Raw genomic sequence first — 18,344 nt, 5'->3', positions numbered from 1 at the left:
AGAAACTTTCTGGAGGCTATGTATGCTTGTCTGTAACCGTTGTCCCGCATACCTTGGTCACTGGGTGGTCCACGGTCGAATGGCTAGGCGTCATGCTACTGTGCTGAGAGAACAGAGCTCGAAACCAAAAAATCGGACCGACCAGGTATGCAGTCTCACCAGATTCAATTTGCAAATCGGGATGTATTTCTTAAGATAAATATTTAAAAACTGAATGGCTGAAGCTTTGTGAAGCATTTCAATTTCTCGCGCAAGTGCGCTCCGCCTCAGCGTGAAGACCAGATCAAAGGCTAGAACTGCACTACCTGCCACAGGAAATTTTTGAAAAGTGTTTGAGGTATTCGCATAGACACCCAACATATCTTAAAACGTAAATGACGTTATATATATATATATATATATAGTCACGTGGTAGTGACGGTGAAGAAGGCAGCAAAACTTTGATTAACGAAACCAGCATTTTATTGGGCGAACTTGTGCCCTCAAAAGGAGGCTACACTCGGCGATCATCCAAAATCTGATGAGCGGGTCAAGCGCGTCGGCTTTTATATATCTGTCGTCGAATGTTCTAGAGTAATCGCTGGGACCCGCGTGCCTTCCAAAAATTTCTACATTATTCGCGTCGTGCACACAAGCAATCAGATTACACAAGGTTCGGTCACAGACAGCGGATGGAACCATCGATAACATTCCAGAAACTTCCGATGCATGCAGGCGCGTCCTGCGCTGTGCGATAACATTTTTTAGGCGGTGAAACGTGTCGCCCGATAAAGACAAGTACACGTGTCAATAGCCCCCTCTTAAGAAGCATCGACCCGATGCTGCAAACAAACGAAAGTAATAAAGAAAAGCACTCGTAGCAAAAAAAAAAAACAACAAAATAAGGAAGTTCGTTAGTGTCCGTAAAAGGATTTAAGACGCACCACGTGGGCCACTTAGGATCGTGCGCGGCGCCACTGTGAATGTGAAATACCGTCTGGCACGACCTCATAGTCAAGTGCGCCAAAACGTCGGATGACCTTGTAGGGTCCGAAATAGCGTCGCAATAGTTTCTCATTCAGTCCTCCTCGGCGTATCGGGGTCCATACCCAAACACGGTGGCCGGGCTGGTAGTCGACGAACCATCGTCGGAGGTCGTAGTGTCTGCTGTCGGTACGCTGCTGGTTCCTGATATGTAGGTGGGCGAGCTGTCGGGCTTCTTCGCCGCGCTGGAGATAGGTAGCGGCGTCAAGGTTCTCCGCGTCAGTGACGTGCGGCAGCATGGCGTCGAGCGTTGTCTTCAGGTTTCTGCCGCAAACCAGCTTAAATGGTGTGAGCTGTGTTGTCTCTTGCAACACCGTGTTGTAAGCGAAGGTTACGTACGGCAGGACGGCATCCCAGGTCTTGTGTTCGACGTCTCTTGCAACACCGTGTTGTAAGCGAAGGTTACGTACGGCAGGGCGGCATCCCAGGTCTTGTGTTCGACGTCGACGTAGATTCCTAGCATGTCGGCGAGGGTTTTATTTGGGCGCTCCGTAAGACCATTCGTCTGTGGGTGGTAGACAGTTATCCTCCTGTGCCTTATCTCACTGTACTGTAGAATGGCTTGGGCGAGCTCCGCTCTAAAGGCCGTTCCTCTGTCGGTGAAAAGGACTTCTGGGGCGCCATGTCGAAGCAGGATGCTTTCGAAGAAACATTTTGGCACTTCGGCTTCGCTACCTTTCGGCAGAGCTTTAGTTTCTGCGTAGCGGGTTAGGTAGTCCGTCGCCACGACGATCCACGTATTTCCGGATGTTGACGTCGCAAACGCTCCCAACAAGTCCATCCCGATCTGCTGAAAAGGTCGGCAAGGGGGCTTGATCGGCTGTAGTAATACCGCTGGCCTTGTGGGTGGTGTCGTGCGTTGCTGACGGTCTCGGCATGTCTGTACGTAACGGGCGACGTCCGCGGTTAGGCACGGCCAGTGAAACCGTTCTTGTATCCTCGATAGCGCCCGGGAGAAAACGAGGTGCCCGGCGGTCGGATCGTCATGTAGGGCGCGCAGTACTTCTGGACGCAGCGCCGACGGAACAAGAAGATAGTTGGCGCGGACTGGTGAGAAGTTATTCTTCACGAGTAGATTGTTTTGAAGCGCGAACGTATATAAATATATATATATATATATATATATATATATATATATATATAGCGGGTGATGAAATAATTTATGAAAAAGGAACAAACGGAACATTTTTCGACGTGACGAGAAGAACGGTAGGTTAAGGCTAGATTTCATGGCACTGATACCCGCGGTTCTAATATAGTTAGAAAGAATGAAACGAGTAGAGTTATTCTGAGCCATTTCCAGTGAGTGCATTAGGTTTACTTGACCTGAATCCCAGATTGAAGCAGCATACTGAAGTTTAGGCCATATTAGAGCATTATAGAGGATGAATTTTAAGGAAGAAGGTGCTTTGGAAAAGTTGCGTCGTAAGTAACCTAGCATTCTGTTAGCGTTACTTATTATATGAGTGATGTGGGTATTCCAAGTAAGATCAGAGGTGATGTGGAGGCCAAGGTACTTGTAAGTTGTTACCAATTCTAATGGAGCGTTATTAAGCGAGTGCACAGGTGGTTCACTGGTAGTTCGAGATACACGCATGAATTTACACTTGTTAACATTTAGTTCCATTAACCATGAATTGCATCATTGCAGAAACGACGTTAAGGTTAGCTTGAAGCCTGGTAACATCCTCGTCGCGAGTTATTTCGGTGTAAATTACGCAGTCATCGGCAAATAGGTGGATTTGAGATGAAACACAGCAAGGTAAGTCGTTAATATATATGGGGAAAAGGAGGGGTCCAAGCACGGAGCCTTGTGGTACACCTGAATGAACAGGACTCAGATTAGAGGTTACTTCGTTAGTTGAAACAAACTGTGAACGGTTAGTGAGGAAAACCTCAAGCCAGTAAAAAAATTTAGGGTCAAGGTTTAGTTGTTGCAGTTTGTAGATTAATAAGCTGTGGCACACTTTATCGAACGCTTTTGCGAAGTCCAAAAAAAATTCGACCTGCAACTGAAGAGTGGTCAAGCAATAGGTTTAGTTTATGCGTGAATGATACTACTTGGGTGTCATGCGAATATGTTTTGCGGAAGCCGTGTTGAAACTGAGAAAAAAAAAAGGGGTTTTCTTCTAAGAAGTTGGCAATATGAGAAAACAGAATATGCTCGATAATTTTGCATGGTATACTGGTTAAGGAAATAGGCCGATAGTTCAGTGGGGAATTTTTAGTAACTGTTTTGTAGAGTGGAATCACCTTCCCCACCTTCCAATCAGCAGGCAGTGAACCTTTGTCAAGTGATTGCAGGAAAATATTTGCAAGAATAATGGAAGAATATGTGCTAGTACTTTTTAGAAAGTTTGCGTTAATTAAGTCACAGCCAGGAACGGATGAGAGCTTTAATGAGGCGATCATTTTTTCCATGCCAACGGGTTCGATTATTAAAGGGTGCATTGCGGCGTAGTCTTAAGACAGTATAGTTGGGCGTGTTACATGAGCGTGTTTAGAAAAGTTACGCGTAAAAACGTCTTTTAATACAGATGCGCAATCGGCAGGGCGAATTGCGGTATCGGAGCAATAAACAAGGGTTATGGCGTCGTCATGCTTTGGGGTAATAGTGCGCCAGAACTTTTTCGCATCAGTAGATGGCATGGATGGCAATGTGTTCTTTAAAAAGTTATCTTTAGCTTGTTTAAGCGCTGTTATGTAGTTATATGTAACGCGTTTGTAAGCTGCCCCTCTTTGAGCGTTTGCAGATGTTTTAGCTAGTCTGTACGAACGTTTTTTTGTTAGAAAGGCGTTTAATGTTGGTGTTGTACCAGGGAGCGTTATCATTACAGGAAAGAGTGTAGGTAGGGATGAATTTTCCTGTTAATAAACGAATTTTAGTAACAAAACATATTCCAGTTCGATTGATCACTGCGGTTATCGAAATCAGTCATGAAAGTATCAAGGAATATACAGAGCTCGTTGTTAATAGATTCAAAGTCAGCTTTCTTATAGCCGTGAATTGTTCTGATCTTTCTTCCGATTTCGGACGTGAAATGTTGATGTTGAAATGGATAAGGGAGTGATCGCTTAAGGATGGTAAGTAAGCAATGTTCGAAATAAAATCGGGTCGTGTTGTTAACAGAAGGTCAAGGGTGCGCACAAGAAGAACAGTGCGCACAAGTCAAGAAAATCTTTTGCTAACGCGAAGAACGGGTGTATCACGATAAGTTCACTATGCCAGACTATGTTTGAAATGTTGAAGTCACCCAGTAGAAACAAGGGTAAGAGAGGAAAGCGTGTTACAACGATATTGATTGTGTCTTGTAATTCGTTAGCAAAGGAGGCAATGTCAGTAGGAGCGTGATAACATACGCCCATTATAATTTTACGTAGTTTATTTCGATAATTGCCCAGACTATCTCCAACTTAGTAGCAATAGTAATGGGTTGAGAGTGTAGGTGTTTATTATTAGCTAGTAGAACACCACCACCTTGACGCAACGTATGGTTGCAGTGATAAACTGAGAAGCCATGTGCGGAAGAGAATATTTCATGGTCTCTAATATGGGGATGCAGCCAAGTTTCGGTAAGTGCAATGATATCTGGGATAAACGTGTCGACTGTGGAACTGAATGAGTCGCCTTCGTTTTTGATGCTTCGAATGTTAGCGAAAAGGACAGACACGGGGTATAAGTGACTTCCACTGCCCCTCCCGCTTCCCTATGGACGATTAGGTGGCGCAGTACGTGGTTCGATGTTAGCACGCTGTCTGTAACGGGATCGTACGTGTACTGCTTCTCGTTTACAACTAATTTGTTGTATGGGAGATGAAACAGGGGTTTGCCCGGTAACTGTTTTGCAAAGGAAATCAGTTTACTTCGGATATGGCGGGTGGCAGGTGAGTAGTCTTCACAGATCGTGTTGTCTTTATCTTTTAGGAAAGCGCGGAAAGCACCTTTTCCTTTACTTTGTAGTTGCTGAATTTGGCTACAATGGGGTGGCATTTACCGGGTGAAGTGGAACCGAGACGATGAGCGCATTCAATTGCCATGTCGGGTAGATTGCCGATGATAGGTGCTAGCGCGCTAATGATGTGGGCCTCAGATCCTTCCCATGATTCGCGATAATCAGGGATGTCACGATCAGGGATTCATGATCTGTCCTCTAGGTTGTTGAACACAGATTGCAACGAAACAAGATGAGTGTTGCACGTCGCTACAGATTTCTGGAGACCTGTGACGTGTTCCTTAGGCTGATCTAGTGAATTAGCTTTATCTTCAAGAGCATCCAGTCTTTCTTGGATGCAGCCAATCTTGCTTTCAATATTTTTTTGGCTGGCTTTGATTGCTTTGACATCAGCAACCAATTTTGTCTGGTGCTTTGAGGACTGAACCGATCGCAATTGAACGTCTTTCAGAAGCTGGAAGAGGACGGCCATTTGTTCCGAGGGTTCATCAGGTAACGTCTGTGTATCAAGAAAATATTCTGAACGCGTGGTAGGCCCAGGATTAGTTTCGATGTCACCACAGCTAAGTAATAACATAGACATATGGAAACATTCGCAAATAATATCCCAAAGCACGCGTGGGCGTGGAAGTAGCAACAAGCAGAGATCATCGCTTTTTGTAGCGCACAGGGAAAAACGCTTACACACCTGCGAAGTGCCAAAAGCCGGAAGGTGAGACATGATGCTGTTGCCACTCCCGCGCCCACTAAAGACGGTGTCGAACGGCCGGGAGTTTAAGTAGGCACCAGGGGTTGACGTCACCGTTGATGACGTAAATGCGCAGTAGATTGGACAAGGCAGTCCGGATGGGTTCGGTAGGGAGTAGGTGTCTGGGAAGTGATGGCCGGCGGGTTCGTCTGGTGTTGCAGCATATTTTAACGGTCAGCTAAGGCATCAGAGGCAAGCGCCGACCACCGAAGAAAGGATGCCAGGAAAGCCTGCGAAGTGCCAAAAGGCGGAATGTGAGCATTGATGCTGTTGCTACTCCCGTGCCCACTTTCTTAAAAGACGTAGAACGGTTTCCATTCTGTCCCTTTTCCACAAATTATGTCACAGCCACTCTTCCTTTGCTATGTCCCGTCTCACTCCAGCGCATCGCATATTCCCACGCATTGACCACCGACTCATAGTAGAACCCATCTTTGATCTCACTAACCTCTTCTTTTATTCGCCGCTCGTCCTAGCCATCCGTCAATGGAATCTTCTGCCTGCCACCATTGCATCTGTCATTGATTACGAAGCGTTTGTAACCAGCCTGAAACGTCACCTTGAGCTGTAACCTTCATCCTTCCCCTTTACGAATTTTTATACGTGTGTATATATAACGCTATTCTCTGTAACAAGTGAATGTTTGTTGATGATTGTTGCTTTGCGTTTTTATATTTTAAGTTTTTTTTTCGACGTGCTGGTAACGGTCAGTGACTTCTGTACACATCGTAGTACTGCGTTTCTTTGTACTTACTGTTGTTCCCTCCCTATGTAATCCCTGCCTTGCCTTTAGGGTGTTTGAATAAAAAACATTCTCCGGGCACCCGCCATGCATCCTACAGCTGCCACCTGTATTTGCTCGCTTACGTTTGTGACTTACATTCTTGCATTCATTGATAACATTCAATAAGTCAGTTGACACCTCGTGAACTACAAGTCTTTGCTGTTTGAACGTGTGTTAGAAATTTTTGATCGATCAATTTTTGACGACTGTTCAATACACAATGAATGTCGTGTGTGCTCAAAGAATTCCAGCTTTCTAGTTTGCCAAAGAATGCACTTGATCTTTGTATGATTTTGCACTGTCGTCCTACCGCGCTGTGGTTCCTGCGTACGGTAACCCGACGCCAAAGCATTTCGTGGCTGATTTGAGGGACATATAACGATATTGCCAAATAGATTAGTTTTGAGCAACGTCATTATTTGGGCAGTTATAAAATATGGCTTAAATTGAATGAAAATATTAGTTGGTTCTTGAAATAACCATTTTTCACTAATCCTCTGGTGTGCCAGAAGCCGCGAGGTGTTCAGAAGTGTCAAGTATAGTGCGGTGACTTTGGTTATTAGTTCGAAATATTCGCTGAAACACGAGGTGCAGAAAAGAGGCGAGCCTAGTAAAACTACCTGAAGCAGTGTCTTCAATGAAATTTATTGCACCGTTTGTAACTCTACTGCACTGACAAGTTCGTTGTCGCAGTCAGTTCCGTAGCACTGTTTCTTGCTATCACAGCTTCGCGTTGATCCTCCATTCTTTTAAGGGCCCATATCCCGGCAGAAACGATCACTACTGTTGCCAGAAGACCCAGAACCAGTGGCGTTACAGATGCGGACGTCGTGCCGTCATCGTTGTCTTCGTCGCTGTGTCCGTCTGTTGATTCTTTACCGCCTTTCGTAGCTTCCGGGTCTCGTGTGGGCTCCCATCTTGGTGCATTTGATGGGGACTTTTCGTCGTCGCCAGAGTCTTCTGTCATGGATTTATGCACCGCATCATTGTATTCGGCTGTGTTTCCGCCTTCAGGTGCCGTGTGCCTTGTAGGAACTGGAGCCTCTGATGTGTGCTTGTGGTGGTTGAAGTAGTCCAACTCTGCAATGTCTGATAGCTCGGACGTCACGTTTAGGGAGTTGGTCGTTCTCGCAGCAAACTTGAGGTTCCACCTTGTGTATTCTTCCGTCAATTCTGCCCACTCAGGGGGAAGCGACATCGTCACAACATTATGTGTGCGTGCTTCACCAGGTTCTAAAGTACCCTCAACCAAGTTCGTTGAATCAATCTTCTCCTGGGACTCGAAATGCTGCTTGAGGCTTTCGGAATCATTGCTCACCCGGATATCGATTGATGACGCTGTTAGAGAGGACACATAATACCGAACAAATGTTAAAGCAAAATGTGAGTGATTATTCCTCATGGTACGTTTATATTGAAGTTGCAAGAAAAGCCGTTGCGTGTATACTGATGCTACATGAAATATACGACTGAACCTTTGCTCATTTGAAAAACAGAACACGTTTAATCTACAGCTATTTCATGTGTTTAGTTCAGTATCGCTTTCTTTTTTTCTCGTCCAAGTTTATATGGATGATCGTACGCGGCACATATGTTCCGGCTTAGACGTCACAGCTATTTTCTTTTCGCTACATACATCTTTAAATGTGGCCGCTACAACGTTGGCGTTATGGAAAATCGCGGCAATGTTTGACTTCACCTTTCTTGATTACACATTTGATTTAACAGACAGAATATTTTACTTTTACTCAACGTGCACCGAGTTCGCTCCAAGTGGCCAGTTGAGCAAGATTAATTCTGGAACGATGTTCAGTATTCTTACTTCATTCTTCGATTGCTTATGTGCTAAAGAACCGTGCTGCGCTTCCAATTCCAATACCAACCTTTCCCGAAGTTCAGGTGAGCACCGGCCCAATTCCAACTCAACTCTAGAAGGAGAGTGCCATTTTTTCCGAGTCTCTCACAACAGGCTTTAAATTTCCAAGGTTTCAAGGGTGGATCCAGGCTCATGTTATGGGCCTCTAGATAGAATGATCCTCCGTCGGCAACCCTATGCCAAGTTCCGTTGACGGTCTGTTCTCCAGGCCGCTGGCGTTTATACTTGAAGGTGCCGTTGTAGGAAGGGAAGCAACTTTTGGGATACTTATGGGACGGGCTACACTGCCCTGCAAGTGATGTTGACATTGAAAATATTGTGAGGGGTTTACACAACAAGCGAGCAATTTGAGTGTCCTTGGTCTCAATAGCGCTTCTTGTGTAGACAATCAGTGCGCCGCGTTTTACTCGCAGTGGACAATATTATGCGATGAGAATACAGTTGCATGTAAGGACACTTGAACACCGCCATGGAAACGAGTAAGTTGAAAGCACATTCCAGTCTGTGCCTGAATCCCTTTTCGAGCACAGACAGGAGATGTGTTTGAAAAAAAAAAAAAAACATGCTCTTGGGCTTTCATTTACGAAGGTTTCAGTGCTTTACGCTTATTTGTTCTCGCCATTGCATTTATACCTATTGCGTAGATAATTGCTGTTCCTTCATAGGAAGCATAATAGTATACAAAGAAACAGATAGCCTTGTAGCTCACACTACCCGCCGTGGTTGCTCAGTAGCTATGGTGTTGGGCTGCTGAGTACGAGGTCGCGGGATGGAATCCCGGCCACGGTGGCCGCATTCCGATGGGGGCGAAATGCAAAAACACCCGTTTACTTAGATTTATGTGCACGTTAAAGAACCCCAGGTGGTCCAAATTTCCGGAGTCCATTACTACGGCGTGCCTAACGATCAGAAAGTTGTTTTGGCATGTAAAACCCCATTAAGTATTTTTTTTTTTTTTTTGTAGCTTACACTAGAGCATGCACGGACCCTTTCTTCTGGTCCGAGCCCGGTTCGAGCCCGAGAGCGCCACGCGTTGGTACACCGATGCCCGGCACCGAGCTTTCAAACCTTGCCCATACATGGCCCGCGATCGAAATACTTGGGCACTGCCCGACCCTGGCCGGCCCGGTACGGCGCTTTAGCCTTTGCTAATAAACAGAATATGATCCTCTTGCCGCATATTGAGAAAGTAACAGCCGCTCGGGGAGTACTCTTTAGAGGCAGTCATGACTACGTGAAGATTTCCGCTGGCGCTGTTACAGCGAAATGAATAGGTAAAGTAGGAAGAAAAAGAAAACAGGTCATCAGTTCACCATGGTCGTGAATTTACGTTACGTGAACGTGGATACTATGCCGATTAGGGTCACGGCAACGTATAGGGAAGGCAAAGTGCCTGCCCACGCCCGAAGCGCTAAACACCCGAGCCCAAATATTGTACTTCAAAGAAGCATTGCTATGCAAAGGCAAAAAGTCGAGCAAATAAACTTAGCGGGCGATTTACATTAATAAAATAGACGTGACCAACAGGGTGTTTGTAATAATGGAAGAAGCTGTAAACACATGCGGGCAGTGTGCACTATGTGGAGTTGATGGATCTTGGCAGTTCTCGCTGGTGGGTTTGGAGACAGTCTATTGTCAGTCAATATGGCGCACCTTGTTTGGCCTAATTAGGATGCGGCATGTACTGATTCAAGAAATTCAGAGAAATATTTATAAGTAGCTCCAGCATTATGATGCCGCCGCTTCAGAGCGGTGATACTCTGCGTATAAGAAGTTCAAGCTTTCCTGAAATATCGTGACAGTGTTGACGTCTAGTTCATCAGCAGGTATTGTTAACTATTGCATCCCAATTACGTTACGATTACCTCATTCCTGCCATAGTTACATTGGTGGAAATTAAGGTAAGGTGAAAAAAATATCCGTGACAGCGTCTTTGGTGAAACCAAACGTTGAAAGCAAATAGGCAATATTTCTGCTACAGTTTGCAGAAAACTACAAATACTAAAAGTACACCTGTCATTCTAACTTTTTGCATCCCGAAACGCGATGTCAAAACGATGGCATGCATAACTTGTTTCCGAATTCTGCAAATAGCAGTCGGTGCCTGCTGTACACGAAAGCCAACTTCTGGAGTCATCTTCGTTTAAAAGTGCGGTTTAGTAACCATCTTAAATTTGTTTACCTTAAATTACGGGTGTTTACAAATTACGTGCTTTGGCTTTGATGCATTGCAATGAATAACCAAGCAGAAGTGCGAGGTAAATTCTCACAGTTGTAAAACATTGTGACCTTTCGGGCGCGGAAGCACAAATAGAAGGGGCGTTGTGGTTTTTTGGGCTGAGCTATCAATTCAGCTGGTCCAGAGTATATGCAGTGTGCTTATGAAATGCACATGCATTGATTAGACCAAACGCTCGCAACGTTCTAAGCAGTCGTGCGCTAAGGGGGCACTACAGGCTAATACTCACTCAACGTAGACTGTTTAAGTACCATTCCAGAAACCTCACAACGCTTGTTTCGTGCCAAGAAAAGACTTAGTTTACGAGAATATTGAATATGAAGCATGCGAATACCTTTTTCAAAATACAAATATCCCGTCACCCAGCCGGGGGAGCAGTGACGTTGCACACGCCATGACCACCCTAAAAAGCGGCGGCCGACAGACGGCCACACCGAGGGAAGACAGAGCGATGGATTCGCCGCTGCAGCTGCTCTTTAGTGAAGCGGCGTAGACCGTTCGGGCAACTCGTGATATAACATGGTAGCTTATTTCTCTGCTGCCTGCAGTTTGTGCTAGTTTTGCCAGCCTGCCAAACCAGCGTAGCACTACATGTTAACAAGACTACTGAAACGCGAAAGCGTGGGCGGCGTGGAGTGGTTTGGCTACGAGGCCTTTCCACCGGCCTAGTTGTTAAGGGTAATTTTAATGACATCTTTGTTTTTCTAGAAATGAAGTAGAACTGGACAAGTAGCATATTACTTCGGTTTATAATACAATATAAGAATGTTTTTTCAACAAGTGGTTGAGAACTACTGACTTAATTTAACTGAGGAGTGCTTTCGTCACCGGGCTAGTGCTTGAACGTCCCGGGGGAGTGTCTAATCATGTCCTGCATTTACCTTAATTTCTCGAGTCTCTGTTCGCGATAACTTTGACGACTTAGGGATTGTCGCGTATCAGTCTATCAAGTTATCTTAATATTTGCCTTTAGTGTCCCTTTAGTCAATGAACCACCAGGTGCAAGCAGCAGATATAACGTGAGGACGCTTTACATGTGCCTCGTCGGTTCGTTTCGTACCGGCACGTGTTCTCATTCACTCCGTAATAATAGTTTCTGTTTCAAGCTTTATGCCACGCGTAGGTTCTTTGTGCTCATTCAGGATACTGCAAAAGATGTGGGACCATGTCTGTGTGTTCAGAACCAGTGTTTCATGGAAACGTTTCAATTAGGTACTCACCGGTAGTGTTGTTCTGCATAATGAGGGGCATATTGGAGCTCGCAGAACATGCCGTTCGACAGGATACGTTGACATTGTCACCACTCACGTAGGCCTTCAAAATGTACCTTCCACTTTCCTTAATGTTGTTGTAGTAATCAGTGTATTTCCCGTCGTCAGCGTACACGTCTGGCTCTGCAAAATTCGTTCCATTACCTCTTTAATACAGAAGCTCCAGCTGCGCTGCACGTCATTTTCTGAGGCGTGCTGTTAGCTAGGGCTGTGGGCTGAGTAATTGATATCCGTGGTTATGATATATCTTTGTTGTTTGTTTGTGCAGCTACACTAATACGATAAGAAATATGAAAATGGTAACTCAAGAAAAGTCGCAGTCTCGCCCGAGAGAAAAGCACCGATTGCGATAGTAAATTAGTGGGTATGTGGTACGAAGTGAGGGTAGTAATTTTAGCGGCCGTATAAATTTGTAAGCATTGGCTAACCAAATTAACAATGATAGAATGTGTGCGCGTGACTAAACTAGGACGTAAGAAGAAATAGACACACAGAGACACATAAGAAGTTTCACGGGAACACTGCCTCGTAAGTATCGCTGTACATTGGTTCCAACAGAGCACTTTGGATCTGCTGCATTTTTTATGTTACCGCATCAAACCGGTACTCTGAGTTTCGATTTCACAGACGCCGGGTGGGGTTACAAGTTTTGTTATACCTTTTTAAGGAGGAAGCCAAAGAACACATGCCTTGCTGAAAAAAGCACGTCTGATCAGATAAAATTTTAAAAGTAGCGGTCTTTCTGTTTTCAGAGATGTATAAGGCACAAACATTTAGGACTGCTTATGTGGGGGAATGCGAAATAATTATAGTCGCTTTGGTGAAATGTTTTCGATTTAGGTTTTTGACACGCATGAAACTATATACGCTTGAAATGTGCGACAACGTAGTAGGGCGCACAGGGTGACGTGTTCTTGTTGGACAGAATGGACATTGTCCCCCTGAGGATGTGTTCGAAGCAGAAAGCGCACGGCATGTTATCGTCGCTGAGGAGTTGGTTGCGTTCACACAGCGCCAGTCTCTCCACCGGCCTCAACGCACGCACTAGGCACACCTTTAGTCAGCCAGAGAACTGTGGAGCCACCATGGGCTCCGGGACGGGTGCCCGTCTCGCACCCCGCTGGCCAGGGTTTGGTTCCCATTCAGAGCGAGATGTACCACATTTACTTTTTAAAGTCATTAGTTCAGTTTCTTTGCAGGAGCCAGCCTAATAAGCTTGACGTCGACCCGAACATTTTTTTTACGTGTTTTTACTCTTTGGCAACGTCGCTCACTACGACAAATGTTCGCGCAATGAGGCGTCTAATGCTTTCGCATTAAAAGAAAACAGTGCTTTGAACTTCGCGTCGTCCTTTCGTGAGGTTAATGGAGCGATCAAGACCATCATCTGGTGCACTATATTGCTAAGGTTTCACATGTGAAAACTTTCATGGTAATAAATTTAAAGAATTTTATTAAAGTTAAACCTTATAGTTTGTTGCCCGAACTTGAATCGATAATGAATGGTACAAGAGGAAATGTGAGTGCTATAAGTCTATCAGTAGTTGACATATTACGCTAGCACGCAGTTTCCAATAGCTATTAAGTGTGTAAAATAGTACTCGTAGATAAAAACATTCAGATGTCGACTTTTTAAGTGCTTGTGGCTTGCGACTTCTTGGAGGGTTTTGGCTTTTGAGTATCATATGGGTATTAGGCCTAGAAACTATTCTTAGTAAGCTTAGCTAAATCTCATACGAGATCACAAATTGAGCAGGGTGCATGACCAAACAAGATTCAACCTTCGCACAGTGACTTCGGCACTTCTGCAGATTTTAATAACGACGTCAAAGATTTTTCGACGTGACGAGAAGAACGGTAGGTTAAGGCTAGATTTCATGGCACTGATACCCGCGGTTCTAATATAGTTAGAAAGAATGAAACGAGTAGAGTTATTCTGAGCCATTTCCAGTGAGTGCATTAGGTTTACTTGACCTGAATCCCAGATTGAAGCAGCATACTGAAGTTTAGGCCATATTAGAGCATTATAGAGGATGAATTTTAAGGAAGAAGGTGCTTTGGAAAAGTTGCGTCGTAAGTAACCTAGCATTCTGTTAGCGTTACTTATTATATGAGTGATGTGGGTATTCCAAGTAAGATCAGAGGTGATGTGGAGGCCAAGGTACTTGTAAGTTGTTACCAATTCTAATGGAGCGTTATTAAGCGAGTGCACAGGTGGTTCACTGGTAGTTCGAGATACACGCATGAATTTACACTTGTTAACATTTAGTTCCATTAACCATGAATTGCATCATTGCAGAAACGACGTTAAGGTTAGCTTGAAGCCTGGTAACATCCTCGTCGCGAGTTATTTCGGTGTAAATTACGCAGTCATCGGCAAATAGGTGGATTTGAGATGAAACACAGCAAGGTAAGTCGTTAATATATATGGGGAAAAGGAGGGGTCCAAGCACGGAGCCTTGTGGTACACCTGAATGAACAGGACTCAGATTAGAGGTTACTTCGTTAGTTGAAACAAACTGTGAACGGTTAGTGAGGAAAACCTCAAGCCAGTAAAAAAATTTAGGGTCAAGGTTTAGTTGTTGCAGTTTGTAGATTAATAAGCTGTGGCACACTTTATCGAACGCTTTTGCGAAGTCCAAAAAAAATTCGACCTGCAACTGAAGAGTGGTCAAGCAATAGGTTTAGTTTATGCGTGAATGATACTACTTGGGTGTCATGCGAATATGTTTTGCGGAAGCCGTGTTGAAACTGAGAAAAAAAAAGGGGTTTTCTTCTAAGAAGTTGGCAATATGAGAAAACAGAATATGCTCGATAATTTTGCATGGTATACTGGTTAAGGAAATAGGCCGATAGTTCAGTGGGGAATTTTTAGTAACTGTTTTGTAGAGTGGAATCACCTTCCCCACCTTCCAATCAGCAGGCAGTGAACCTTTGTCAAGTGATTGCAGGAAAATATTTGCAAGAATAATGGAAGAATATGTGCTAGTACTTTTTAGAAAGTTTGCGTTAATTAAGTCACAGCCAGGAACGGATGAGAGCTTTAATGAGGCGATCATTTTTTCCATGCCAACGGGTTCGATTATTAAAGGGTGCATTGCGGCGCAGTCTTAAGACAGTATAGTTGGGCGTGTTACATGAGCGTGTTTAGAAAAGTTACGCGTAAAAACGTCTTTTAATACAGATGCGCAATCGGCAGGGCGAATTGCGGTATCGGAGCAATAAACAAGGGTTATGGCGTCGTCATGCTTTGGGGTAATAGTGCGCCAGAACTTTTTCGCATCAGTAGATGGCATGGATGGCAATGTGTTCTTTAAAAAGTTATCTTTAGCTTGTTTAAGCGCTGTTATGTAGTTATATGTAACGCGTTTGTAAGCTGCCCCTCTTTGAGCGTTTGCAGATGTTTTAGCTAGTCTGTACGAACGTTTTTTTGTTAGAAAGGCGTTTAATGTTGGTGTTGTACCAGGGAGCGTTATCATTACAGGAAAGAGTGTAGGTAGGGATGAATTTTCCTGTTAATAAACGAATTTTAGTAACAAAACATATTCCAGTTCGATTGATCACTGCGGTTATCGAAATCAGTCATGAAAGTATCAAGGAATATACAGAGCTCGTTGTTCATAGATTCAAAGTCAGCTTTCTTATAGCCGTGAATTGTTCTGATCTTTCTTCCGATTTCGGACGTGAAATGTTGATGTTGAAATGGATAAGGGAGTGATCGCTTAAGGATGGTAAGTAAGCAATGTTCGAAATAAAATCGGGTCGTGTTGTTAACAGAAGGTCAAGGGTGCGCACAAGAAGAACAGTGCGCACAAGTCAAGAACATCTTTTGCTAACGCGAAGAACGGGTGTATCACGATAAGTTCACTATGCCAGACTATGTTTGAAATGTTGAAGTCACCCAGTAGAAACAAGGGTAAGAGAGGAAAGCGTGTTACAACGATATTGATTGTGTCTTGTAATTCGTTAGCAAAGGAGGCAATGTCAGTAGGAGCGTGATAACATACGCCCATTATAATTTTACGTAGTTTATTTCGATAATTGCCCAGACTATCTCCAACTTAGTAGCAATAGTAATGGGTTGAGAGTGTAGGTGTTTATTATTAGCTAGTAGAACACCACCACCTTGACGCAACGTATGGTTGCAGTGATAAACTGAGAAGCCATGTGCGGAAGAGAATATTTCATGGTCTCTAATATGGGGATGCAGCCAAGTTTCGGTAAGTGCAATGATATCTGGGATAAACGTGTCGACTGTGGAACTGAATGAGTCGCCTTCGTTTTTGATGCTTCGAATGTTAGCGAAAAGGACAGACACGGGGTATAAGTGACTTCCACTGCCCCTCCCGCTTCCCTATGGACGATTAGGTGGCGCAGTACGTGGTTCGATGTTAGCACGCTGTCTGTAACGGGATCGTACGTGTACTGCTTCTCGTTTACAACTAATTTGTTGTATGGGAGATGAAACAGGGGTTTGCCCGGTAACTGTTTTGCAAAGGAAATCAGTTTACTTCGGATATGGCGGGTGGCAGGTGAGTAGTCTTCACAGATCGTGTTGTCTTTATCTTTTAGGAAAGCGCGGAAAGCACCTTTTCCTTTACTTTGTAGTTGCTGAATTTGGCTACAATGGGGTGGCATTTACCGGGTGAAGTGGAACCGAGACGATGAGCGCATTCAATTGCCATGTCGGGTAGATTGCCGATGATAGGTGCTAGCGCGCTAATGATGTGGGCCTCAGATCCTTCCCATGATTCGCGATAATCAGGGATGTCACGATCAGGGATTCATGATCTGTCCTCTAGGTTGTTGAACACAGATTGCAACGAAACAAGATGAGTGTTGCACGTCGCTACAGATTTCTGGAGACCTGTGACGTGTTCCTTAGGCTGATCTAGTGAATTAGCTTTATCTTCAAGAGCATCCAGTCTTTCTTGGATGCAGCCAATCTTGCTTTCAATATTTTTTTGGCTGGCTTTGATTGCTTTGACATCAGCAACCAATTTTGTCTGGTGCTTTGAGGACTGAACCGATCGCAATTGAACGTCTTTCAGAAGCTGGAAGAGGACGGCCATTTGTTCCGAGGGTTCATCAGGTAACGTCTGTGTATCAAGAAAATATTCTGAACGCGTGGTAGGCCCAGGATTAGTTTCGATGTCACCACAGCTAAGTAATAACATAGACATATGGAAACATTCGCAAATAATATCCCAAAGCACGCGTGGGCGTGGAAGTAGCAACAAGCAGAGATCATCGCTTTTTGTAGCGCACAGGGAAAAACGCTTACACACCTGCGAAGTGCCAAAAGCCGGAAGGTGAGACATGATGCTGTTGCCACTCCCGCGCCCACTAAAGACGGTGTCGAACGGCCGGGAGTTTAAGTAGGCACCAGGGGTTGACGTCACCGTTGATGACGTAAATGCGCAGTAGATTGGACAAGGCAGTCCGGATGGGTTCGGTAGGGAGTAGGTGTCTGGGAAGTGATGGCCGGCGGGTTCGTCTGGTGTTGCAGCATATTTTAACGGTCAGCTAAGGCATCAGAGGCAAGCGCCGACCACCGAAGAAAGGATGCCAGGAAAGCCTGCGAAGTGCCAAAAGGCGGAATGTGAGCATTGATGCTGTTGCTACTCCCGTGCCCACTTTCTTAAAAGACGTAGAACGGTTTCCATTCTGTCCCTTTTCCACAAATTATGTCACAGCCACTCTTCCTTTGCTATGTCCCGTCTCACTCCAGCGCATCGCATATTCCCACGCATTGACCACCGACTCATAGTAGAACCCATCTTTGATCTCACTAACCTCTTCTTTTATTCGCCGCTCGTCCTAGCCATCCGTCAATGGAATCTTCTGCCTGCCACCATTGCATCTGTCATTGATTACGAAGCGTTTGTAACCAGCCTGAAACGTCACCTTGAGCTGTAACCTTCATCCTTCCCCTTTACGAATTTTTATACGTGTGTATATATAACGCTATTCTCTGTAACAAGTGAATGTTTGTTGATGATTGTTGCTTTGCGTTTTTATATTTTAAGTTTTTTTTTCGACGTGCTGGTAACGGTCAGTGACTTCTGTACACATCGTAGTACTGCGTTTCTTTGTACTTACTGTTGTTCCCTCCCTATGTAATCCCTGCCTTGCCTTTAGGGTGTTTGAATAAAAAACATTCTCCGGGCACCCGCCATGCATCCTACAGCTGCCACCTGTATTTGCTCGCTTACGTTTGTGACTTACATTCTTGCATTCATTGATAACATTCAATAAGTCAGTTGACACCTCGTGAACTACAAGTCTTTGCTGTTTGAACGTGTGTTAGAAATTTTTGATCGATCAATTTTTGACGACTGTTCAATACACAATGAATGTCGTGTGTGCTCAAAGAATTCCAGCTTTCTAGTTTGCCAAAGAATGCACTTGATCTTTGTATGATTTTGCACTGTCGTCCTACCGCGCTGT

General features: G+C 44.5%; 2 protein-coding genes across 2 annotated transcripts in view; both read right to left on the bottom strand.

Annotated features, from left to right (window-relative positions):
* Window positions 1–18,344, bottom strand: part of LOC129383417 (calcium-activated chloride channel regulator 4-like) — a 104,949-nt gene that overhangs the window by 57,967 nt on the left and 28,638 nt on the right. The window lies entirely within an intron of this gene.
* Window positions 7,147–12,013, bottom strand: LOC129382103 (uncharacterized). The gene is made up of 3 exons (XM_072284002.1): window positions 11,844–12,013; window positions 8,392–8,673; window positions 7,147–7,846 (listed from the first exon to the last, which is right to left on the bottom strand). Exons 1-3 carry the CDS (start codon window positions 11,872–11,874, stop codon window positions 7,173–7,175), a joined length of 987 nt encoding a protein of 328 aa, XP_072140103.1. The 5' UTR covers window positions 11,875–12,013; the 3' UTR covers window positions 7,147–7,172.

This window comes from Dermacentor andersoni, chromosome 8 (assembly GCF_023375885.2).
Source record: "Dermacentor andersoni chromosome 8, qqDerAnde1_hic_scaffold, whole genome shotgun sequence".
In the NCBI taxonomy this organism is placed as follows: Eukaryota; Metazoa; Arthropoda; class Arachnida; order Ixodida; family Ixodidae; genus Dermacentor; species Dermacentor andersoni.
The sequence above is the reverse complement of the archived record's forward strand: the minus strand, read 5'-3'. Positions and strand labels throughout refer to the sequence as shown.

Bases quoted from the DNA above. Each gene is read 5' to 3' on its own strand.
- LOC129382103 (XM_072284002.1), bottom strand. From the start codon at position 11,874: ATGCCCCTCATTATGCAGAACAACACTACCG. The intron at 8,674-11,843 runs GTGAGTACCTAA...CATCACTTGCAG, and splicing joins TATGCAGAACAACACTACCG to GGCAGTGTAGCCCGTCCCAT. The intron at 7,847-8,391 runs GTTGGTATTGGA...CCTCTCTAACAG, and splicing joins TCACCTGAACTTCGGGAAAG to CGTCATCAATCGATATCCGG.